The 26,787-nt window shown below is 39.2% G+C and overlaps 1 protein-coding gene across 1 annotated transcript; it reads right to left on the bottom strand.

Annotated features, from left to right (window-relative positions):
- Positions 1 to 2,638: 2,638 nt before the first annotated feature.
- Positions 2,639 to 17,665, bottom strand: unm_hu7912 (un-named hu7912). The gene is made up of 2 exons (XM_005926902.3): positions 17,416 to 17,665; positions 2,639 to 7,387 (listed from the first exon to the last, which is right to left on the bottom strand). Exon 2 carries the CDS (start codon positions 7,333 to 7,335, stop codon positions 4,126 to 4,128), a length of 3,210 nt encoding a protein of 1,069 aa, XP_005926964.1. The 5' UTR covers positions 7,336 to 7,387; positions 17,416 to 17,665; the 3' UTR covers positions 2,639 to 4,125.
- Positions 17,666 to 26,787: the final 9,122 nt, after the last annotated feature.

Below are 26,787 nucleotides of genomic sequence, written 5' to 3'. Positions count from 1 at the left end.
TATATTAGTTTAAAATTATAAACTATAATATCGTCTGTAGTGTTATGGGTCAACATCACACCCCAGTGCAAGTAGTAGGAGAGAAGAACTGGAGAGCTCTTTTTGTGACAGACTGCTGTATTCTGTGTGCACAAAGGAGCTGTATCACAGGTCCTTCCTCACAGCGGCTGCGAGGTTGCAGTCCAGAAACCATATCGAGGACTTGATGTTTTCCTTGTTTTTTCTCAGGGATGCCACTCGCAGGTTTGCTTCTCTAAATCTTCCTGTCGTCTTCAATTCGATGCATAGCTGGTTTTTGCATCACATCCCATTATGTCGTATTTGCCTGAATTGTTGGGCATGTATTGCCAGAAGGCGCATTTTCTATGGAAAGGGGCAAAACATTCATACTGTTACGTCTGGGCCTAGGTTGAATTTCAGTGAAATGAGCCTCGCCCATCCAAGAGATATCACCACTTTTGGATTTGTTTGTTTCAGCAGGAGCAGCTTCAGCAACTGTGACCGCCTCACCAGATTCATCAGTTGTATCCGTGTCCTCTGGTTGATAATTATATCCTCCTTCTTCTCATAAAGAGCTTGACTTATTGTAGAATTCTTTCTGCATGATGCAAACTTGAAGTCACCAAAATGAGTCGGTCTTACATGTAGATCTCAGTTTGGATGACCTTTTCAGTGAAGCAGTAAGAATAAAAGGGGTTGTTTATTTAGGGAAAGAGACAAAGAGTTAAAGAGAGTAGCTTCTAACTGAGTTAGTGAGTTCACAGTGTGTTTATGACTTTAGCTTTAGCACTACTGTTTTATAATGTTGTATTATAACTGAGTCTAAACCAACCCCAACAATAAAAAAGTCATAATTTTCACCAGCGCATTTCATTTTATAATTTAGTTTTATTGTTTTACTTTGTTTAAATAGAAATTCTGACAAAGTCAAAAAGCCTTGATACAATAAACAAATTTAAAAGGTACTTTTATGCATTTTATAACCTAAAAATGGGCTGGTCCTGACTATAACACAGGAGGATTTGTATTTAAATAGGCACACATTATATCCCAAATATTTATTTTTTATGTACATATTATGTGTCTCTTTATGGATAACCAAGTGACATTTAAATTGTTTATATATAGTTATATGGAAGCATGGTTATTATCATATTTACATAATATGTTCATCTCTCTAATAAGGTTTTTTTTATGCAGAATACGGAAAATACTTTGGATTAAATCTGTTCGGATCCTTTTTTAAATGTGTATTTAACACGCAACTGATGTTTTGCTTTATTTTATTTGTGAAAGCAAAACTTGATGTACCATTAACGCTGCCGTAAAGCTGTGTATGGGACATGATATGAACACTAGAAAAATATGATGTTGTCATCTAATCAGAGCTGAAACATAGTCGTTTCTCCATAACTTCTCAAAACACAAGTTCATAGTTCTGAACGTGCATTTTCCAAAACAACTTGTGATTCAAACAACTACAGGTAACCAAAAGCTACCCAAAGAGCTGTAACTCATATGTCACAGAGGCTATTTAAAATAGTAATGTTAAGGATTTATACCTCCAACTTAACTGGACATGTACCATCAGTTGTTCAGAACCTCGTGAAGTATGTTTTACTCCCCACAGCATCAGTACCATTGAATCCTAATATTTTTGTTTTTTTATACACACACCGAATGTCCTTTTATGAATGATGTATCAGTAGTGGTTTACTTGTTGCTGTTTTTTTATTATTATTTTATAATGCTGAGTAAGTGGAGCCTGCAGCTGAACTGTCAGTCCCTTCCCCAGTAGTGCTCCCCTGAATCTGCCCCCTCAAATCCATTATCTCCTAGTTTAACAGAACTTCAGGGCTGCTACCACAAGCGTCAGCATGAAATAAACTGAAATGCATTCAATTAATATGAGAGATCCCACCTGGAGGATGAACTCCTGATGTCTTGCTCTCTACCATCGACACTCCTTCACATTGCCATTTACCCCCAAGACCTGCAGATGTCACTGTCGAGATGTTTTGATTAGAATGTACACTTCCCCAAAAAATAAGTGAAATTTTATTTTAATAAAACAAAACAAAATCTCTGGGGAATGTTTCCAGCACCTCGTTCAATCTATGCCATGACTTTGTTAAGGCAAAAGGGGGTACAACCTAGTAACTAATAGGTCACTATTGTACCTAATGATGTGAATGAATGTATGCATATAGAATTTTTACCCATAGTTAAAGTTTATCTGGTTGACATGTGCTTAACCATTGTAATTAATGATACCCGAGGCCTTTAAATGGTATTCAATTTCATACTTGCTCATACTCCATGTGTGAGCCACCACTGGACAAAAGAGTGATGAGTTTCCTACACTGCCTTTTGTACTGTATGTCATGTATGTGTATTAAGTATTAGTTTATCAACACCAAAGCTGACTTAGATGTCACGTGACAAAGGTGAGAGCATCACCTTTTAAATTTAAAGTCATTTTATGAAAGTTTGACCTTACTTGACCTTGAAAAAGAGGTCAGAGGTCAAATGTGATATATTTTACTTTTTATAAGTTGCCAATACCAACTTTGTATTTTGACCAATACATGCATTGCTCCACAAGGTGGAGCTCTAATAATATAAAAAGGAGACAACATGACGAGAACTGTATTTATTTAATCTTGTGCCTTTATATAAAGTAGCCCATGAAGAAAAATTCAAAGCCATGAGGTCACTCATTTACTTCCATTTATTATAGATTCATATATATATTTATATATACGTGTGTTATAAACATCACAAAATAGAAACTTGAGGAAGGTCTTGCACAAAGATATAATCAAGTAAAAGGGCAACCTTAGATTAGTCAACAATGGCATTGGAAGCAGGCTTATCATCTGGGGTCAGTGCTGCAGCGCTGTTAGGAACATTCTTATCTCGTAATTTGTGTAAGTGCAAATAGTCTTTGCAGCTCTTGGCTCAAAGGAATTATTAAGTGTTTATAATAAAATAGGATTTTACAATATAGATGTTAAGGTTGCTCTTTTATTGCATATGATTTAATTAGGAACATACTGTGGTATTAGTTACAATACGGTCTCAAGTTCATGATGTTCAAATGATCTAATATTCAATATATATACCTCTTACATTTCTATGCATCAAATGGTATCTTGTTAACATAATAAATTTAATCATAAGCAATATCAATATTAAAATACCTTAAATATAAATAACATGCTTTGAGCAAAATAATTATTCATTTACACTGGTAGTTTAAACAACCTAATTCTATAGCTCTAAACCCTTTAGAAATAGCTAACCCTATACATTGCTTTGTGTCAAATGCATTTTTTTTTGTTTTCGACTGAAGGCCACTTTCAAACAAAGCAATTTATACAAGAATGACATCAAGTCTTTTCACAAGATGAAATAAGTTCCAACTAAATCGTGAATGAAGTGGGAAAACAACCGGCGGTCTGATTGTACTCCTTTATCTATGAAACAATGACTAATATAATTTAAAAAAAAAAAAAAAACCCACACATCTACAGCATATCAAGGAAATAATACTTAAATACTAATAAACAACAGTTGTAATCTTACAACCACTGTAACAAGATATAAATATATGATTTAGCATTTGTTGGAGAAATTAATAGTGGATGACTGTTACAATATGAAACCTGGCTTTGCACACTATTATGTGTAGGCAATGAAATGTGCACTTAATAAATACTGTGTGCTTCATAAATTGTCTGCAGAGACTGCACAATCATACATGTTCACATCTTAAACACCTGGATAACTGGAGAGCTTGCCTAGTCTACATGCAGGCTATTAACTGTTTAACTGTTCTGTGGGCAACGGGATCAAAACAAGCCAAAAACAACATGTCACAAGTGTGTGTGTTTATGCGTGTGAGTTTTGTGTATCTGTGGCAACAGACAGAAGTGAGAGATAGATAGATGATAGAGAGAGAGAGAGAGAGAGAGAGAGAGAGAGAGAGAGAGAGAGAGAGCGGCTGGTCACATACTGTATATACATCTATTTCCAAATCAATATTTAGTTTGCTAAATCACACAATTTATTTCCAGTATATACATTTAGCTGACATCATTATCGTTACTAATTAGTGCTATGCTATATGATATCATCCAAGAGATGGGGGGTGCCCACCCAGTCTAATGTTCTTGGCTCGGATGCTGCCATGATCATGCACATAAACTGTTTCCCTGTTCTCTTATCTATTGGGTATATAGTAGTAGGAGTAAACCTTTTGTTGCTTTCCACAAACTCACACAGCTGATTATAGATTTTGGGGTACTCATGGCGAAGGAAAACTCCTCTGGTCCTGAGCTCGCGCTGGATATTGACAAAGCAGACCTCTCGAGCTTTTCTTCCCTCCTCCCCCTCCTTGTCAATGTCTGGTGTGCCCGGAGGGGGAGTGAGGATGAGCGTTTCCATTTCGCTATCCTTCTTGAGTACCTTTTTGTCAGGGCTTGAGGAGGCTAAGGACACCTTTGCATATTTTCGAACTGTTGGTGTTTGGACCCTTGGCGAAGGTCTGTTAGGCACTAGTTCACCAACAGCGATGGATACATTCAAAAGGAAACATTCATTGGGGTCATACTCATGACCTGCTTGCTGCAGTTCCTTGCAGTACTCTCCTAGGTTGTCCTTGAAGCCATCCAGCTCTCTGAGAGATAAGTATGTGGGAGACATGAGGAGGCTCTCAAGCCCAACTTGCAGGAAGTTGTCAGCTGTCTCTGGATTAGCAAAACCCAGAAAGAGGACGCCTCTGCCTCTGGAGAGATAGCCAGCTTTAGCAACTCGTGAGAAGGCTTTGTGGATCTCTGTATTCTCTCTGCAGAACTTAAGAGTGTGTCGACACACACTGCTGACACGACCATACAGGCACGTCTCTTTGTGGATCTCCCAGTCGTCCCGGCGACAATTTCGTGAGCAGTAGAAGGTGTAGCAACTGTGACAAGACTTGAAATACAGGCAGGCGTTGAACATATTCTCAATCCGGCTGCATTTCTTATTAGCACACACCATAGTGTCATCTTCATCAGTGCTGTGGTCTGGAGAGCACTCTTCTGCACTTCTTTGTAAAGCATCACACCCACTATCGGGGTCTTTGATGGTGTCGGGGCTGGATTTGGAGGAGGGGAGCTGTGTGTTCAGACATCCTAAGTTCTCGTGCCCGGACAAACCCCTGTCTTTCTCATCATCTTCAGTGATTAGCTGTTTTAGCTGGTCTAAAAGGTCTTCACTGGACTTTCTGCTAGTTGGTGGCTTGTAGTCAACGACCAAATCAGCTAAGAGTTCATCCAGCTGCTCTAGGCTCTGCTGCAGGGAGAAGTTGTTATGTTTCCTATCTTTGGTAATGTCTGTTGCATTAGATGGCTGCTTCGGATGAGCTTCTCTGGGAGATGGTGCTTTTTCATCATCCAGTGTATCCCAGCTAACAGAGTGGACATCACGTCGCCGGCTGTTGCCTGCACATAGGTCATTGTCAGTTATGGTGATCTCTGGAGTTACAAACCAATGTCCACTCTTGCTATTCTTCCACGGATTGCTTGAACCCCTCTCTAGAGAGTTTTCAGACAGTGACAGGGCAGCGTAGCGTCTCGGTGAACTTGATAGGTTAAGAATGACAGGTTGAGATGTAACATCAGAGGATGTGCCGTTCCTTGCTTGGTAAAACAAATTTTCATAACTTCGTCCACGTGGCACTGACTGGTCTCTGTCATGACGTGGATAGAGAATATTGTCCCAAGACTTTGAATGGTTTTTGATTTCTGCTCCAAGGCGACTTGTCTCTGTACAGCTATTGGGAAACCACGGGGGTATGCTGGAGTCTTGTCTTACTCTTGGTGGCGTGTGCTGAGAGGACTGATTAGAGTAACCAGATATGCTTGAGCGATACCAGTCATCTGAAAAGGCCTGAGACATTCGAGGGCGTCGACGACCCTCTGTATGGTATGGCCTTGATGGAAAGTACTGCTCCATAGGAGAGCTAAATGGTTTGGAGTAAACAAACCTTGAGTTATTCATATGATACGGATTGAAGCGGTTGTCCTCACCATAGTAAGATCTAGACAGTGGAGTTTGAGAAAAGTATGAACTTGCCTCACTTGTGGAGTAAGGCCTGCCATATACAGAATGTGCAGGCTCTCTGGGAAAGTTGTCTGCGTAATACGACCTGACAGGAAGGGTGTGAACCCATCGAGTCCTTGGATCGTACTGACTGGTCACTGTACTACCATGACTGGTTAGACTGGACCGATCATCCTGAAAGTAAGCTCTAGAGTAGGGATGCACTGGATAACGGACTGCATCCTCGGTATAGAAAAACTTGGTTGGTATGTTAGGATTTGAGTAAGCTCTTTGTTCTTGAGTCAGATATGGTGCTGTTGGTGATGGCATTCTGTGCATGTCTAGATGCTGGTAAGAGATAGGAGACATACTGGTAGTGTAGTGGTACCCCTGTCTAAAATCTCCACTATAGCACTCACTTGGAGTGGGCGTTGGTGAGGAGACCATCTGTCGAGGCACATACAAACCTCTGCTGCTACTGGCCTGAGAGTATCTCTGCCAAAGGTGGTCAGGACGCACACTGGGAACCTGCCTTGATGTGTGCTGCAGTACAGCAGCATCTGGCTTGATGTCCACACGGCACCTAACATGAGGGGTTACAGCAGGTTTATCTGACTTGTCCTCCTCAAAACAGTCTGATACATAGAGGGGGGCATGAGGCTGCAGTTTGATAGGATGCACCTCATTCAAAAAAGGCCTGTTTGATGAGTAGGAATCTCGCACTGTTTCAGAAGTCCTCAAGGTATCTGATGTAGCCTGAGGTGCATCCCTCCCCTTCCTGGTCCCTGGGGGAGACACTGAAATGGGTACAGGAGTGAGAGTAGCCTTAATCCTGGGAGCGCTTTTAGACCTGGATCTCTTTTTTGAATCTGACCACGTAAGATTGCTGGTTTTGTCTTGGGTGCTGTGCTGCTGAAACTGCCTTGTGTTAAACAGATCTGGAGATGAAAAGCGAAGATGTCCCGGTTGATCCAATCCATTCCATGCAAGATCTTTATTTAATGTCTGATGCTCGGGCCTTTTGTAAGGATACTCCATCGAGGAAGAGAGGGTCTGTGGGTCATCCAGTGACTCAATGAAGTCAAAACTACGGCAGTGTCTTTTGTTGATGATTTCTGATTTATCAATCATTTTCAAGTCACATTGCTGGTTGGAGTGTAGAGAAATGGAGGGGTCAGTGATGGGATTTAGATTTATGTCCTGATACAGAGTTGATGCCAGTATATCAGGGGGATGTGTCCGAGTCATCTTAAAGAAACTTCAATGATCTCCATTCAGTGTGATTCAAGATCAACACAGCCTGGGGAAAGAAAAGAGATGGAGCATAATCAGCGTTATTGTTTTCTCTGCCATAGGAAGGCTTACGCACCCATGTTGGCGGTTGCTGGTCTCAACCCATCCAAAAGTGTGCTTTGCCAAACCAATCAAAAGTTTATTATGAAAAGAAAAAACAAACTTTTTTAGCCAATGACAAAATACAACTGTTTCTAACTTCTGATTGGATGGACAGCCTACAGCCCACCTCAAAAGTTGCCCACTACCCGCTTCCTTTTCTCATCTGATCTCATATAATGGGAAATAAATGAAAATGTAAAAACTAAAGAAGAGATGTTGTGACTTTTGATATTGCATAATTTGCTTCCAAGAGGACACTCTGCAACTTACCTGATGGCAACATGTTTGGAACACCACAAAAACAACAATCAGCTGATCCAAGCAGAGTCGGGCAGAGTGTAAACAACTAATCCATGCCTTGCTGTGACATTAAAACGAGGTCATTTTTAAACTGCAATGTCATATTATCTTAGTAAGACCTTATAAATAACTACACATAAAAATGCTAGTGAAATCTGTTGATGTTTTGTGGGTCTGAAAGGACAAAAAATATTTCCTTTCAGATTTTTAAATCCTCAAATATCAGAATTGGTCTTAAAAATCCCTCAGTCAGGCTCTATTTAGAAAAACAAAGGTTGACTTCGGTTAGCATTGCTGCTATACCAAATGTGCTGACAGTGTCAACGCCAAGAATGATAAGAATTTTTCTAAAGAGTGGTGAACAGACAACTCATGAATTGAGACTTTTTAAGAGTCTTCAACATATTACAGTACTGTTCTAGAAACAGTGTATAGTATATTGTATTGGTGCCACAAAGTTAGGAAGAATCAGTCCACAAAATCTGGATCCATTCTTCCAAACTTTGTCACAAGAGGAGATTATTTAGGTTATTTAATGCTTTAATTGTGGAGTTGTATTTTTTTAATTGTTATTATTTCTTTTATGGTGACATTAAAATGTTATGTACTCTACGTGCTTGACTAAAGAATGAGCCTATATGACTAAGTAAATAAAGGCTCCCACCTATGCAAAAATAATGAATAATCATAATTCTAGGTAGGGATGGGTACCAGTATCCGGTGCCATGATGGCACCGGTTCTGACATAAACGGTAGTAACCAGACCGAAAAGCAGCGCACATTTCGGTGCTTTATTTCGGTGCTTTTTTTTCCCTGAGATGTGACACACTTTGAATTCTAGCCAATCATTTTACGTTTCCGAGGACAGTAGGTGGGTCCAGGAACGTACGTTCTTTTAGAGCAGAGCTACAGATTAAAAATGCCCATGGCGAAGCGGTCAAAAGTCTGGCTGTACTTCACAGCAAAAGATGCAAACTCAGCAGCCTGCAACAAGTGCTTTAAGGTGATACTGTGATACTGTCAAAGGAGGTAACACCTCAAATCCGATGAAACACCTGGCTACGCATAGGGTTTTTTTAAAAGCCGAAAAATGCGCCGTATTTGATAGCTTGCTGCGAGACCTCACACCAAGCGCATCTACTGCGGGTGTGGTGCCTGTTATCAGACCTGGAGTTAGCAACATCCCCCAAAAACCCGAAGAGGAGAGTCCTGGCCCCTAGCCCTGCCAGTGTAGCAGAAATGATGACGGGTGATGATGGCAGCAGCAGCCGTTCTTCTCTGCGTGAGTAGCTTAATGTTGTTCGTGTATAATTTACATTGAGTAGGCTAACCACGTTATTAAATTAATGCATGTAAGGTGAAATAGCAAACATCATCATAGCTACATGCAGCTGTCTTCTTGTTTGATGGCAGATACTCCCTTCACCCTGGCCAATAAGGCTAAAATGACCAAAGAAAAAGTGGAAAACAGCTCAACATGAGAGGTTTTTGGAGAAAGTTTGTGTTTTTTCCATTGTTTAAGCACTGCTTCCAGCCAAGAGTGATACCATATATGCCCTATAGCTGCAGAAAAGGCTAACATTGTTATCTTTTTACAAAAAAAACAGCTTAACATGAGAGGTTTTTGGACCAATTTTGTGTTCTCCATTCTTTAAGCACCGGTTTGAGCACCGTTTAAGCACCGGCACCGTTTCAAAAGTACCGGTTTGGCACCGGTATTGGATAAAACCTAAACGATACCCATCCCTAATTCTAGGGCATACCATCAAACTGCCAGCTTGATATAGTAGGTCTTCAACTAGCTGAGAAGTTGGGAAGTAATGCACTAGCTTCTAACAACGGAAAGTTTGTTTATTCTCAACTTGCACATTTTCACTCTCTTTCTGTGTAAACCATGTTGGAAAAGTAAAGGTCAACATGCTGAGCTTCAGGAGTGAGGAGCAACCCCATAGCTAACAGCAGTGTAGTTTACAAAGCTCTTATTTAATACTGTTAATGTAGTTATCAAATGCCAATATCTCACTGAGGGCTAATGAAGGTGAACTGCCTTACACTCCCACTTGTGGCCTACTGCACGTGATGCCTTCTTGCCCCACAGTGGCTCCACTTTACCATTAAAGGCTTGCAGCATGCTGCCTTCTGCTGCAGCTAATTAAGAAGGCAGTTTTGAGGGACAAGCCCTATTTTTTAAGACTGAACAAGTGTCTCTGAGAGCAGAATTATCCCTCAGAATATGCACTATGCAAATACATTTCACCAGTCCCAGGGGCAATATATAAAAGCAGAGCAGGCTCTGACCACCTGCAACAATGATATTGTTAGTCTTAGAACCAAAGTGGGAAATTTGATTAAAGAAAAAATATAAACGAGGAGTCCAGAGCATGAATAATTAGCATCACGCGATTTTTAGGTTCCCAGACTACGATCCAGCTTCCACATCCACTGATGACCACGGATAAATTTACTAAAATATAACCATCTATGTCGTTCCTCTTACACACTAAAGCATAGTCAATGCAACAAACAGTTTAGAGAGCACTACAAAGATGTCACTTTTCTACCTACTCAGATCTGCCTCAGACTTTAATTTGCCTTCATCCCACTCATTTTGTTATTTCCAAAATAGACATTGTGCATTCTCACTTTCCCCTTGTTATCCTGCCCACTAACTGGAAATGGGCTGACCTTCCTAAAATTCTGCGTTACTCATATCAAGGGTAGATATGAACTCGTGACTCTTGATGTTAATAATGCTGCCAAAATTAGAACTGCTGAGGAGCACGAGTTCAGGGTAGATTTTACAGATGATGTGAGAAATGACACTGGGCACAGAATAAACCCAAGTACACCTCACAAAGGGTTTCAACTATATATATATATATATATATATATATATATATATATATATATATATATATATATATATATATATATATATATATGTTTATAATGCATATAGTTTGCTTTTCAAAACCTTGATTTATCCAAATATCACAGATCAATGTGAAAGATGAGATTATTCTTTTTTGTAATTTTAATTATACATATATATATATATAAACTTCACAAACTCTGTAATCATAGTTTGGTTGTTGCATATAAGAATGAACCCTTTAATAGTTACATTTCAGGTCTCTAATATTAGCTATATAAACCTTTACTTGGTGTAGTATTTTATATTTTATATAGAAATCTTGTTGTAACTTACAGATGTTATATCTTTTCTAAAAATGGAAAAGCCACAATTTCAACTTTGGTAATATTTTTCCATAAATGGAATTCTTTCATAAACTATTTCAGCTTCTTTGATATCTTTCAGTTGCATCTTACTCAAATTCCTTCATTTTATGAATGTAAAGAATCATTTTTTGAGTGAACCATAACCCCTAATCATCCTCCTCCCCATCACTATAAAAAGCCAAAATTCAGAATTGTTATTATTTGTCTCAACCTCATTGAGCTTGTATTTTTAGAAAAACGAGGAAAAAACATCAAGTTTATGAATAGTGCAATCAGCTGAATATCTCAAGTTTTAAAGTAAAAGAACTTCAGATACCGATGTGTAACTGTGGTAACTGCATATGTGTAGACGTTAGCTCTGAAGGCTTGGGAGTAGTGATGCTGAATGCCATAACATTTAAAATCTGCCAGTAGCTCCAATCTCGCCAAGAAAACAGCAAACTGGTCCAAGAAACAAAAAAAATCCAAATTGCTGTAAATATGTGAATTTCTGTCAGAGCCTGCAATCTCTGGGCCTCCATGAAATAATTAGGAATTAGTTCAGTTTAAAAACAGACCACTCAACTCAGTCAACGGTCCACAGGAGAGGTTTACAAGTCACTTTTATATGTAAACTGATTTTTTACATGACTATACATTTAAAAGGGTAACCTAAGGAGCTTGGAAAGAAAGGTAACTGGACTCCTTTAAGTTTCTCGAAAACGTTTGACCTCTCATCCGAGAAGCTTATTCAGTTCTAAGACTGAATGGTGGAGAGTCCCGGGTATTTAAGCCCTCGTGGGAGTCGTGGCAGACAGCAACTGTCTGGCACATACAATCCAGTTTTGAGATCCCTTCCCGCCTTAATGCCCATTTGATCTTAGAACTGAAGAAGCTTCTTGGAGGAGAGGTGAAACATCTTTAAGAAACTTAAAGAAGTCCAGTCCAAGGTCCTTAGATCAGTGTTTCCCAACCTTTTGGAGCCACGGCACATTTTTCACATTAGAGAAATCACGCGGCACTACACCAAACAACAAGGTCACAAAAAGCAGATTGATCATTTTTCTCTGCGCACCAGGTATAGAGGAATTGGCTTGGTTTGTCCCCACCACTACTCATGCTAGGGCTTTCATCTGGGTTGGAATTTTCTCCAGGACACAGGTCAGATAGACTACTTTTTCTTTCCAAATATTTATCTATTAATATTACGCGCTGTGTCATCTCACAGCATGACTATTATTAGAGAAGGTAGCTGTACTACCCTCTATTGGAAGAGAATGTAATTGTTCTGCACGTTACGCCGATCGCTTAGAGTACTAATCAGATGGAACCAGGTAATGTTCCACCATATTCCACCTAGAGCTGGGCGATAGAACGATAACGATATGTATTGCGAAATAACTTTTCCTCGATAGAAAAGTTAAACTATTGCGATAGGCCTCGTCTCTCTTGTCCTCTTTAAAAAAAAAAAAGAACAACAGCCAATCCAAATTAAGTAGCGCAGAGCCGAACCAATCACAGCCGCAGCGTCACGTCACGTGACTTGTTACATGCCGCACATGTGTATTTGTTTGGGAAGCAGCCAGCCGCTGTGCCGCCCGGTAATGGAGGAAATGAGTGCGCCGACTAGAGAAAGATCAACCGAGCGTGACCGAAGGTTACCGAAGAGAAAACAGATGATGGTTCCAACGCGGGGAGATTGTCAAACGGAAGAGCCACAGAAGTTCCGTAGTGTGAAGGTATTTCGGCTATTTCAAGTCTGACAAAAACAGAGTAGCGCGCACTGTAATTGTGCCGAAAGCAAGTCTGGAAATGCAATAAAGCGGTGCAGCTCAATCTCTGACTGGAAGCGCTAATTCGTCATTCGGCTTTTGTCAGACTAAAGTAACTGTTTGAAAAGCTAAGCTATACAACAAGGAGAGATTGAGAATTTCCTTTTAGTTCTCAGTTTATTTGATATTGACAAAAGTTAGTCAATTTTGTCTGATCTTCTGTAAAACAAACTAAGATTTATTTTTAGAATTAATATTTTGTTTCTAAGTGGAACTGACAATTTAGTCTGTTTCGTTTGTTCTATTTTGAAACTTAAACGCTTTAGCGGCTGCCTTTTGTGTAGTTTGCCATATTTGCCTTTATTTATCTGAAAAAGTCTCATGTTCCTTAAGTACATATACCCTGTTGAACTTATTATGGGAAATAAATATTTAAATAAAAACAAGCTGCTGATTATTTCACATTTTACTTGTGAGCAACGGCACATTAAATCTTACAAATATAGTTATTTGGCTTATATCGTGATAGATATCGTTATCGCCTGAAATGAAAAAAACATATCGTGATATGAAAAAATCTTATATCGCCCAGCTCTACTTCCACCTAATCATTTCTCACGGCATACCTATGTGCCACAGCACAGTAGTTGGAAAACACTGCCTTAGATTACCATGACCTGGACTGAACCTACACAGACATTTTAAAAGGCTACGAAATCTAAAATGTGTTCACCTACTATTATAATCATCATTTTCAGTAATTTGTAATAGCTTAGTAGTTGTATTTTTCATTTTATAGAATATATTATTTGTTTCCTATACATAGAAAATGCTTTGGTGTTGTTTTACCAAGTCATGGTAAAAGAACTACTGTATATCTAACTGTATATCATTCTTTTAGGGCATTGTATGAATATTAAAAAGATGAACTTTAGATGCAAGCTACAGCTGACAGATGCGGTTCCTAGCATGGTACTAAACGAAAAGGTCCTGCTGAATGAGTGGATTGCATTCATAATACAAGCAATTTAATCACACCAAACAGACCTCGAGGTTTGTTTAAGCCTTAAAGGGATTTTCTTAGTTTAAATATATGGGTGGCTCCATGCGTGCAAATCGTCTTCAGTCAGAAACTCTGGAGAAGACTTTGCTATGGCTTATATCCTCTGCTGGCTAAGAACTCTACCTCCAGCTCAGTCTGGCGGCTGCTGTTGCCCTCATAGCCCCTCATCAGACTGCAGATGCTGAGAGAGTGTTATCAGCACTAATGCTGAATTACAGTTTGACAGATGAATGAAGCTATAACATCTATAATATAAACCCTGTGGTGGTCTGGTCTATTTGACAGTCTGTTACGCTGAGAAATAAACAATCCTTTCCCAGAATGAAGAATTCCTTTAAAAATCTGTTTTATTTTTACTTGACGAAATCTTCACATACATTTTTAAATAAATCTAGGAATTCCCTCCCTTTCTCCTTCATGTTTTTTTTTCATTTTCAAACGAGTTGAAGTAAACAATAATTTTAAAAGGTAAGTCTGTTTATGTGTTTTATTTGTGCAAATTAAGATAATCCAGATTAAATGTCCTTTGAAATGTTAATTGTAAAGGACAAAATGCTAAATTAGCAAACTGAGTTTCTTACTATACTGCATTTTAGATATTTTAAATACATAAAATGTTTATATATTTTCCAAGTAAATCTAAGGAATTAGGGCTGTTCGATATAACGATATATATCGGATGACGATATAAAAACGTCTATCGTTTCATTTTACGCTATCGTTTGTTTCGTGGTGTCGCAAAATAAACTGTTTACGGCAATATTTTTTCACGGTTTTGATGGTCACTGTAGTGGCTATATTAATTTCTTAAAGTTCTCTCTTTCTCTTATTTTTAATATAACCACACTACGGACGGACAAGCGCCTGTTTTACGACAACGATGGTAAAACCATCGCGTGTCCGCTTGTTTATTTTCCACATAAACCTTTCACAATAAAGCTCAAGATCCTGTTGAGACTTTTCAAAATAAACTGAACCACGTGGAAGAGTATGCAGAGTGTTTACGGATGAGAAGAAAAAAAAAGAGCCGTCAGGTGCTAAAAAATAAACCTTAGACTCAAACGTTTGAACAGGCTTTCCCCCGCAACACTTCACGCAAGTCGAGCTGCCCGAGATTCACAGAGTTTACAGAAAATTTTTAATTTTTGTGATTTATATCGTTATCGGACGATAGATGTCTTATATTGGGATATGAGATTTTGGTCATATCGCACAGCCCTATAAGGAACTACTTCCAATATGTGTAAGGGTGAGTAGATATAAATGTAACATAAGCTTAAAAGACTAACCCAATTAGAAAATTTCAGGCCAACAGCCACAACTTAAAGCTCACTGATTACTAAGATTACTGAAATATAAATGAAATACAGCAATGTACATGCTTATGTCGCCTTTCTGTAGCAAGTATTACGTTAGCATAACTATGTAAACAAAGCTGCTCTGAATATTTTCCAATAAATAACAGACAACTTTGACGAATCTCTGATTAAAGAACAACCAAAACATTTTGTTGTTTTTGTTTATTTGGGTTTTTTTTAAGGCCTCTGGAGAATATTATGGACAAAATGTTCCAACAATGGGTTTTTATGTGTCACACACACACACGGGCTTTCTTGTTGGCACTCACCCACAAGCCAACCCTGAGTTACCATCTGTTCATCATGACGAGAGAGGCCTGACCAGCCATCTCTGTCATGTCTCCACAACACACCTAAATATCACGTCTGTTCACAACAAACCCCGACACACACAAGCGAACGCATACACCGCTATTCACTGATTTTCATGGTTTGTTACGTTCATTGTCACATTGTAAAGCACAAATATGAATATTTTTCTACTTTTAATATGCAGGAATAGCTATAGTTATATATACTAATTAAAATAGGGTTTCTCGGATTTACAGACAGGAAAATCCAGTGGTTAACAGACAACAACAACCAATCACAGACATTTAGGGGTTTAGTTAAATATTTCATTATGTTTGACCATATGAAGCCATTTGTAGTAAAAACTACTGCACCTAGTGTGACTACTATAACAGTAAAACATGTTTTGTAATGTTGAGAAAAGCTTTGTTCTTCTTTACATAGCGGGTTAGATAGTACCACGCGATCTCTTCCGGCATGACTGGGACCACTGTCTTGAATGCTGAATGTCAGTGTAACACAACTGCGATTGTCAGACTAGCTCTTGTTTTAATTTATTACAAATAAATTACCAATGTCCTATTAATGATAAATCTATCATTAATTAATGATAAATCTATAAATGATTTTTTCCTATTTAGTGCCACTAAATAGGAAAAAATGTTGAACCTAGCTTCCAATCTTTCTATCCTTAAAAATCTAAATAAATACTTTTAAGGAGGGGCTTGCAAAGACTAAGGCCTTGTTGAGCTCTAGTTTTATTATTATAGCAGTGTTATTATCATTATTATTAACATTTAGTGAGCATTCCAATGCCCAAATTTGACTCAAACAAGGACACAGCTTTAATCCTTTAATGGATATGGATGAACAGTGCTCATCAAATTATGTCGTTTCCCGATATTGGTAAAACAGCCTTACAAAACTGATCCCCAAAGTAATGCTAGAGCATTCAACTGCACAGGAGATGCAAAAGAAAATTTAAAAAGAAATTGTGCTGCATATAATTTTGAAGGTTGACAGTAACTTTAGGTCTCTCGCTGACACATCTGTTAACCAGAATATTGCTTCCAAATCGCACTGATCCAGGAGGAAAGAGGGAAGATTTGTGTTTTGGAATTTCAGGATGGGACAGGACATCTTGACTCAGTGAATCCACAAATTCCTTCCTCTGTCTTCACGGTCTAAGCTTTCTCCTTAATAGAGAGACTCCACTTTAGCACAAGTAGAAAAACCACATGCCACATACTGTCTCCATGGCTACGGCACACAGCAAAGAATCCATTAAATGCTCCTGCAGTTGCACACTGAGAGCAAAATCTCAGCCTGAGGAGAAAAAAACATCAACTGATAATCGATGCAAACATGCGTGTGAGCAGATCGACCTGTGCTACTTGATTTTAAAGGATGTAACAGTAATTTTACATAACAGCCTATTCATAGAGCCAAAGGCTGTACTGCATGGTATTAGGCTTTACGTTTCTTATATAAAGCTAAATGTTCTGTATGCAGTCCAGAATTAATCTGAGATCAAATCCATTTGTTTGCCATATTAAAGAGTAACAAAAAGCAACTTTAAAGACTGCATTCTTTCCTTTTCTATCACAATCGTGCTGCAGATTTTCCTGAAACCTCCCGCGCCCAAACCCAAAGCAAGACGCATTGAGCCTCGAAGCCTTACCAAACATTTGCTCTGATACACTCGGGCAAATCTTTTTATTTTGGTGCGGCACGGACGGCCCTCCATCCTTTGTGGCTGACCTAACGCCTTTGAGTCCGGAATGACATCATTAAAAAGAAATAAAACATAAATACTGAAGCAGCCACGGGGTTCAAATCAGGACGGAGCCCACGGAGAAGGCTAAAGAGGGGGAGTTCGAACAAGTTTGTTGCGGTAAATGTTTCGAGAGTAAACGACGGGCCTTCTTACCGTCTCGCCAGTGAGTACATGGCATGCGGTGGACATGGCGAAGCGGCAGCCTTGCTCTCCGTGTGGGTACGGCGTTAGCCCCGCTGCACCTGCTGTGCGCCTGCCGGAGCCCGACACCTGTCCTTCATGCCCATTTCACATGTTGTGCGCTTCACCCCGCGATGCTTCTGTGTGTATGTGCGTTTGCCAGTGATGGAGGAGGTGGTGTGTCTGAGCCTGCGCTTGTGCGCGTGCCTCTGGGGGCGTGGTTGTGCGTGTTTTTGTGAGGAAGGGAGGGGTGGTGCTGAGGGAGCTGGGGGCATGTGGCAGTTCGAGCCTCGGAGCAGCACCGCGGTGTCGCTGCGTATCTGAGTCCCTTAAAGGCCTTTGCAGGGGCATTTCCGGGGGTTTCTGCGCTCTGCAGTCATTGATGCTCATCGTGGAGGGAAAGCAGAGATGACAGCTACATTTGTACAGTTTTCAGACGTAGTTTAAGATCAACTTGGATTTCCCGTGGTTCTTGACGTAACTTCTGTTGCTCCTCTCATATTGATGGTCATGAGGTAGAGAAAAAATAGTCCTGTAATTGGGACAACTGACTTTTTTTTATTTCTTTCTTAATCGCCTTGTTGTTTAGGGAAAATAGTGGAAAAACGTCCCCTGTAATTTTTTAAACCCCAAGGTGACATTTTCAGACAGCTTTCAGGTATTCAGTCCGTTAGAATGTATGGTACAGGGTGGCATCAGGTAATAGCATTTGACCGGCCTTATTCTGCAAATGTCAACCCTGTGGATGTGAAAAACCGCATTTCTATAAAGTCACAAATCCTCTAATTAAAAATTATTGCAGCCTAGTTTCTCCTTTATTATCTGAAGTTTCTTGGCAATGCCTTGATTCAGTCAAATGTCCCCTATTGATTTTAGATCTTTGCTGTTGCAGGCATCCGCTCTGCTTTTAATATTAGACTTAAAACTTTCCTTTTTGATAAATCGTATAATGAGGGCTGGATCAGGTGACCCTGAATTAGGGCTGCTCGATTATGGCAAAAATGATAATCACGATTATTTTCACTGAAATTGAGATCTCGATTATTTGACGATATTTATTTAACCCTTTAAGACCTACTATAGAACCAAGTCCGCCAGAGCTTATATTATTTTTTTACATGTTGTAGTGCCATTTGTGGGAGCATTTCAAGTTGCTATACAACTGTTATAGCCCATATTTTATGTATGCATTGAGTCCATAGTAACTACATTAATTGCAAAAAAGTGCAATAAACTACAAAAAAATTGAAAACCTTTTTGGGGTTTTTTTTTACATATATTTCTACTTGGAGAAATTTAAGAGGTTTATCCCTCAAAACTTTAAATACAAAAAAGTTTCAAAAAATAGTTTACAACAACAGGAAATTTATTTTGAGTGTCTTCATAGTTTTATTTTGGAGATACATCAATTTTTATATATACTGCAGGAAAAACGAAAAAACAATCCTATGATGCAAATTTGCAAAGAAAACAGCATGTGCATCAAAATAACCTATTTCCAGCAGTGCAATTCGAGTTCTAAGCATCCCAGAAATTATTCAGAAAAGTCAAACATGACTTATAAAAACACCGGTATAAGGTCTACAAGTAAAAAACTACATTTTCCGCTAAAATTATGTCACTTCCGGTTTCTGGCAGGAAATGGCGGACATGTTTTTGTTCCTGCAAGCGCTTTTTATGCAATTTTTGCAAAGCTTTATGTGGAAGGAAACCGTGACCGAAGACAAGCTGATGGCATAAGATGTAAGTACAACTCCTCTGGTTTCATATGCAAAAAAAATTATTGCGCTAGCTTACGCGGTTCAGGTTCTACAGGGATTTAAAAATAGTTACACAAAACAGAGCATGCTGCTCTGACCAGCTTTAAAGGGTTAACCATAACAATGTATTGAATAATGACTTTAAAAAGTAATATAAAATAGTGTGCAGCACCACTGAAGTTTTTTTTTTTTACCTCTCTTTTCAACCAATGGCAGTCACTCTCCTCTCCAAATAACTTCTGCTTAGCTTTCCGAGCTTCCCTTGGGTCCTCTTAATCAGCGGTCTCCAAACTTTTTTGGCGCCACGGACCGGTTTATGCCCGACAATATTTTCACGGACCGGCCTTTAAGGTATCGCGGATAAATACAACAAAATAAAACTAGTACCAGTACTGAAAAAAAAGAAGATTTATTCATAACACACATGAAAAGACCAAGGAGAACCGAGTTAACAATCAAAACGATAACAAAATAACCCTGAAAACCATACATTTCACACCTGAGCCTCAACTCTCGCGGCCCGGTACCAAACGACTCACGGACCAGTACCGGTCCAAGGCCCTGGGGTTGGGGACCGCTGCTCTTAATTGTTGTGACACGTGTTCGAAATGCAGAGAGGTGCGCTGGATTTCGAACACGGAGCAGCGCGAGAGTAAAGCATGAGGGAGGGGCTAATAATCGGCTCAGTCATTTTTAATGATCGTTGAAAGCCCAGATCGTAATTGTGATTAAAATTCGATTAATTGAGCAGCCCTACCCTGAATCCTCACTTAGTTACACTCGAATAAATCTTAGTCTGCTGGTGGCTTCCCATGATGCTCTGAGTGTTTCTTCTTCAATCACCCCTATGTGTTCTTCCTGTTAAAAGGGAGTTTTTCCTTCCCACTGTTGCCAAAGTAATAATAATAATAATAATGGATTGCATTTATATAGTGCTTTTCGGGACCCCTCAAAGTGCTTGTTCATAGTGAGTTGTTTCAATGTTTGACCTAACAATATAAAGTGTCTTGAGCCAACTGTTATTGTGATTTGGCGCTGTATAAATAAAATTGAATTGAATTGGATTAGTCACGCTTTTCTTAGCCCGCCCACTGCTACTCGCATCTGCCCCAAAGTCTCACGTTGCCACATCTTCTGCATTGTCTGAACTGATGATGGGGACAGCTGGCTTTGAGCCCCAACCCAAAGCATGTGACTGGCGCAGCAGAACTGCTTACTGAAGCACTCTCACAGCAGATAGAAATCACTACAGACAAACTGTGCTGATCAGGCAGAAGAATGCAATAATACTTACCTCTGACAGATCTCATTTTGTTACAGGAGAAGCAGCTTTCTGCTTGAGCACACTGGAGTATGACCACTTTTCTTCTTATTATTATCTCTTTTCCTGCCTGCTCACTGGTTACAAAACACACATCTAACTGGGACTCCATCTGTGAGATACCACGTGTACGAGATATGATTCAGAATACAGTGGATCTCACATTGTGGCATCCAGCATTCCTGAGAGTGGGATCTATCCGAGTATGTGTGAGTCACTCTCTCTCTCTCTCTCTCTCTCTCTCTCAGAGTACACTGGCATCAGTTTGTGTCAGCTGTTGGTTACCATGCATAAGTGTCTGTCAGCTTGGTGATAGCAGGTGTCTTAGGCACCTTGTAGACTCTAACAGAGAGGAAATAAGTGGCTTTCTGTTGATTAGAGACTTCTCTGACAGGGATCCGTCAGGCTTACATCACCGCAGATCACTGCTTCACTCTGCTTCGACTGCTTAAACAAGCTTCAATACTTGAAGGTTGTTTCAATACGGTAAACACCCTTCAGCTCTGCAGCTCTCTCTAGTTAACTCTATGGAAGATTAAGTGACTCTGCAAACTTTTAGTTCTCATCTCCATGTTCCCATTGGAGGAAATTACATAAGAGATGTGGAGGTGCACACACACAGTCAGGCCCCATCACTTACAAATTCCAGCTCCGACCGTGGCAGGCTAATAGAAAGGAACTGAGCTTCTTTTCTGGCCTGTAATTATATGTCTGACAAAACAAGAAAAACACATTAGACTGACATGGTAAGGCAGCCATGTTAAAAGAAGAAACCCCAGGGAAATCACCAGGGTCGCTAGGGATATTAACCATCCACTGCAGTGCTGAATATTTTACAGAGCCAGAATTAGACCTGTTGGGTCTGTTTGTGACTGAATGTGGTGAGTACTTCAGTTCCTTCAGAAATATCATCATTAGGGCAGTCATGTTATCAGATTTTCACACTGTGGTCCAAAGAGTTTATGTTAAAGATATTTTCCCAATATCTAAATTACAAAATATATATCAGTAATAACCCTACCAGCAAAAAAAAAAGTGGATTTTTGTCTATCGTGTGTTGTCTTTTTTTAAGAAAATAAATGAAACTCCAAATAAAAGTGCATGAAGGCAACAAGCGTCTGTAACCATATATGTACAAAAGAACATAAAAAGAATAATCCCTCAGTTACTTACAATATTTTCATATATGCATTATTTACTTGATATTTTATTTTTAAACCTCACAATTATTGTTTACTTCTGTAGGGGCATCCCTAGCTGATTTTAATTCAGTGGACTTATATTCAGAGAGTGAAGTGTGGCAGTGATAAATCTGAAGCTTCACTGGGAGATGCTTCCAGTCTTCCCTTAATTCCAAAACCCAGATTAAGTCCTCAAGAAATTAAACCACTCAGTCCTCTCTCTTCAGCCTTCTTACCCCAGACATCATTTACAGTTGTGCAAATCCATACAGGGTGTTCGCCTCTCAGGCAGCATGCTCCATTAGGATTTAGAAGCAGCTATGTGAGGTGTTTGGATGCTCCTTTGCATCAGTAGGATGCTGTACAATCCACAGAGTTTTGATTCAAAGTGAATCAGATTAAATCATATGCAGAAGATCGCAGAGAGAAGAACTGCCGCAGGCACTTGGTGTCGGCGGGTAGCTCATGCTTCACGTTACAGAAGTTGCAAAAATTAAGTAATTTCCTGATCACTCCCTGAAGCAAACAGCAAATTATTAGTTTAGTCCCACAGAAGAGAATACAGTAATAACAATGGAATTACGTGCACTTGTCCTGTGCTTAATTAGGAAACTATGTTTACCCTGGCTGCACAGAAAAAGAACAATCCACTCCAAGTAACACTTATAAACAAATTCATGTACAAGCCAAACCATTTGGGAGCGGTATCCATGGTAACGCACACTGAGTAGGAGCAAAAGAGACTGAATTCATTTCAAAGGGAATGAAGAAAAGTGCTGTTGGGAGTCTTCCACAGAGACGATCAAAATCTATGTCACAATTTTAAGATAACTGAGGTGAAAATGTGCTTGTAACCCTGCAACAATCTGCAAATGCACCACAGCCGGGATTTGGCAGCGCAGCTTTATGTCGACTGTACATTTGGTAGAGAGATGCGACGCGGATGCCTCTTACATCCCAGATTATCTCCAGCAGAGATTGACAGCTTAAAGTTAAAATAAGGTTCGCCATAAGGAGACCCCTCTGGCAGCCTCCTGGTAAAAATAAGACGTGATGAAAGACCTGCACTCATGTGGGCATATTCTCAGATCCTCCTCTCAGTACATGTAGGTCAAAGTAAGAATAGTGTAGATGTTATTCACAGTTGCACTGAGCAAACACAAACTCCTCTGTCCTTGCCTCTGGAGTCACACTAAGACATCCCATGGTGAGACTTAATTAAATCTTCATAGCACACTCCTCACTCATCCTTCATCATCTGCCATTTTGGCTAAGAAATCATCCAAGTCATGTGTGTGTGTGTTTTTTTAAGGGAAAACACATTCAGGCCTTGCATAGAAACAGCGTGTTTCCATGCAAAAGCGCCTGATAACCTGACTCAGAGATTTTCATGCAACCTGCAGAAACCGAATGCAAACTGTTAGCTCAGAGTTTCAAGAGATTTCCAAATGGTGATTAAGGTCAGCAGGCGGTTTTATGATGCAGAACTGTCATTAAGGTCCAGCTATTCAAGACAGGACAGACAACAAATCTTTTGTGCCTCTGTTAGGAAGAATCAATGAGGACCTTCTAAATATGGATGTCATTCACCCTCTACCCCACATCAGTACAATGCAAAGTAGTACTGGGTTGCACTAATTGTGCGAGGCTGTAGATTACGTATAATCATCAGCCACTGTTTCCCATTTGAGTGCTGAATAACGCATTCAAATCCTAAACTGACACCACATTTTCTTTTCTTTTTTCCCTCATAAAAGAATGACTGAGGACATTTGCTGTATGCATTTTGTACTGAATCTATTACTTGTTATTTGAGCCCGGTGTCTCAAACTGTTTCTATTCAAATCCTGCTTAGTAAGCCTATCAAATGACGTGTGCAAAATCAGCTTTGACACTTGCTTCAGTTTGTGAATAAACAGCATTTTTAATGTATGTAATTACACATTCTGGTTCTAACCAATGCAGATGCACCTGTGCTTTGCAGCTTCTCTGGGCTGTTTAAATGGGTCAGCTCTAGAAATATCCTCCCTCAGAGAAGTGTGGCCTCCCTCCCCTTTTGTCTTCTCCCTTGTCTGTAAAGGAACGAGAGTACTGCTGGCAATAGCCTTGAATGCTTTATTTGTGAGCAGCAAAGTCATGAATGCTACATTAGGATGACTGCACAACAACTGGACTACATGAGAAAAGAGAACGACCATCAAAGTTTCTGTTGTTTCTTGAGAAAGGATTTTCCAGGCCATGATCAACTCTGTCCAGTAACAACCGGCTACATTCCACCTAGTTTTTTAGATAAAAGTAGCTTTAAGCAACAAATTATGTACTCTTTCAAAGCCTGAATATGCTGTACTTTGACTAGATACCCACAAAGCATTTGATTTCACTGAATGGCCTATTTTACTGAAAACTCCCAAAGAGGTTTGGATTTATTTTGGTGGACGGGAATGAAATGATCCATCACTATGCTAAATCTTCTGTTATAACAAATAAGATTATGTAAGTCAAAGGAGCTTGCAAAGAAAAGCGTCTGGACTTCTTTAAGTTACTTGAAGACGTTTCACCTCTCATCCGAGAAGCTTCTCGGATGAGAGGTGAAATGTCTCCGAGAATGAGAGGTGAAACGTCTTCAAGTAACTTAAAGAAGTCCAGACGCTTTTCTTTGCAAGCTCCTTTGACTACGATGACCTGGATGACTGAGAACCTTCACAGACAAGATTATGTAAGAGCATCAGGTTGTCGTATTATGCTGTATGCCAGTGATTTTCTTGTTACCTTAGTGAATAATTGATATAATTTGGCTCTCCAGACCATGAATAAGTCAGCCCACCCCCCCAGCCTGAAATACAGCCGGTGAAAAAAACATGCGTCACTCGCTGTTGCTCTCTTAATGTCTTACAATTGGTAAGTAATAGTTATGATCTCAGAAGTTCACTAGATTCTTATTCAAATTAAATATACATTTGATAAATTCTCTTGTAGTTTGATTACTTACCACACCATTGCTAGACAACACTTTTGATACGAGGTGTGGATACGCAACTTGTTATATACTTTTCATTTTGTGAATGAAGCTGTGGTACTAGTGTTTTTTCTAGTACCAAACAGTACAAAGTTCATATTTGTGATTCATATTTCATGCTTTTATCTTTTATGGAGGCTTGAGAAAAGAATGAAATGTGAAGGATTGCAAAGTCTTATATTAAGAGTTGTTCAATAATACAGCAGCCACTGGTTAATTCAGTTTAAAGTGATTCACTGTTTTCATTATTCTAAGGTCATGCTACATAAATTTTACCCCTCTATGTCTCTAGTCTGTGATAAATGTAAATTAAATGATGTCACATTTATTTTGGGCTTGTCACACCCCCACCCCTCCATCTTTTTTTCTGGGTTTTATCAAAGGACTCTGTCATTTGTTCCCTTACTTCTTTAGTTCATTCCATGCACAACACATTTCATGACGCATTAAAAATGTATATATTTTTTTAAATTTATTAGATTTTCTTTCCTGATCAGATGAGCATTTTACCTGCAAACCAGACCTAGATTTGTCAGGAAGGAACAGCCACCGGGCAGCCAGATAAGAACTGCAAGCAAAGCAGATAGAGCTTTAAAAACCACGGTGACCTTTCATGAGCGAGCAGCTATAAAACATCCTGCCTGCAAATTGGATTTTGCACTCCAGACACTTTTGTCTGCAATGAAAACTTTCAAGGAAGAAAAAAAAGAATCAATCTGGTGATTAAAATTGAACGCTCTCCCTCTCTCTCATTGCATAAAACCTACCTGCCAAAACATTTGCACAGACAGATGAGGGAAAGGAAAATCTAATTTTAATGTAGTTCTTTCAGCTGTAGATGCACTCACTGAGTTGTACAAGACAAGGCAATGAAACACATCCCTCTTCACATTAGAGGGGGTGCTTAATAGTATCGAGCCTCTCTCAGCTGCAGCTGGTGCATTCAGATTTTAAGCCCGAGTGAAAGCCCCAAAATTTGGGAACATAATAGTTGTGTTTTTACTCAAACACCATGAATGGGTCTCTGTTCTACAAAGAAGGGATGCCAGTTTAGTTTTGTTTGGTAGTGTGCGGGCTTTGATTTCCGTTTTTCTATGTGACTTAAAGTCGTACGATTAAAATTTGAGCATCAAGAAAAACTTTGTTTTTCAGCAATGTTAACATAATTGCTAATACAATGATGAATCATAATGACTGAGTAGTAATACATACAAAATCCCAGGGCTCTGTTCTGTAGCACTCAGGATGCTTTTACTTACTTAAAAAGGATGTTTTTTTTAATATAAATTAACACTTTCAATGGAAAAGGAATGCATATACGGTATTATAAGTCATTTGTAATGGCCAAATAAACATGTTACATTGTAATATGGTAGAATGTGGTGTTTGTGTGCTTACAGAAGTGAGACTGTAGGCCCACACCACCTTGTGGCCACATTAGTATGTTTTATGTTGAAAAATACTGTCAAACTATAGGACATTCTTAAAAGACATTTCTTTATAGAGGTCAAACACACTGCAATTTAACAAAACACCAGCAAATAAAAAAATCCTTCAAAAGCACACAAAACACAACATAAGTAGAATGAAACAAAATTGAACTAGATAGAAAAAAATATAACACACACACAACTGAAGTAGAAAACGCTTTAAAAAAACAGGCGGCAAGTGTTCATGGGGAGACAATAACGTGACGGAACAGCTGCGGCAGGGACAAGCTAGCAGTAAACAGCTAATAGCAAACATGTATCTACAGTATTGTATGAATCATGTGATTAAAACACAGATTACCTGAATCTTTTTCTAACTCATAACACAGATGAGTCCCCTCGGTGCAGTTCTTCGCACATTTTGGCTTCTGTCACTTTTGTTGCTGGTCCATCGCATTATTATCTTCCCCAAAACACTTATGTTGTTTTTATGTTTTGCTATGGGTTTGGGTTGTTTGTTTGTTTTTGTTTTTTTGTTTTTTTGTTTTTGTTCAACTTACTTTTGTGGGCTGTGTTTTTGGGGGGCTAAGGGTTAGCATCTTTCTATTTGCTGGTGGTATCTTTAGTTGCAGTGCAT

Source organism: Haplochromis burtoni, unplaced genomic scaffold (assembly GCF_018398535.1).
Source record: "Haplochromis burtoni strain Fernald_Lab_line unplaced genomic scaffold, NCSU_Asbu1 Contig_95, whole genome shotgun sequence".
Lineage (NCBI taxonomy): Eukaryota > Metazoa > Chordata > Actinopteri > Cichliformes > Cichlidae > Haplochromis > Haplochromis burtoni.
This window is presented reverse-complemented; position numbering and strand designations above follow the sequence as displayed.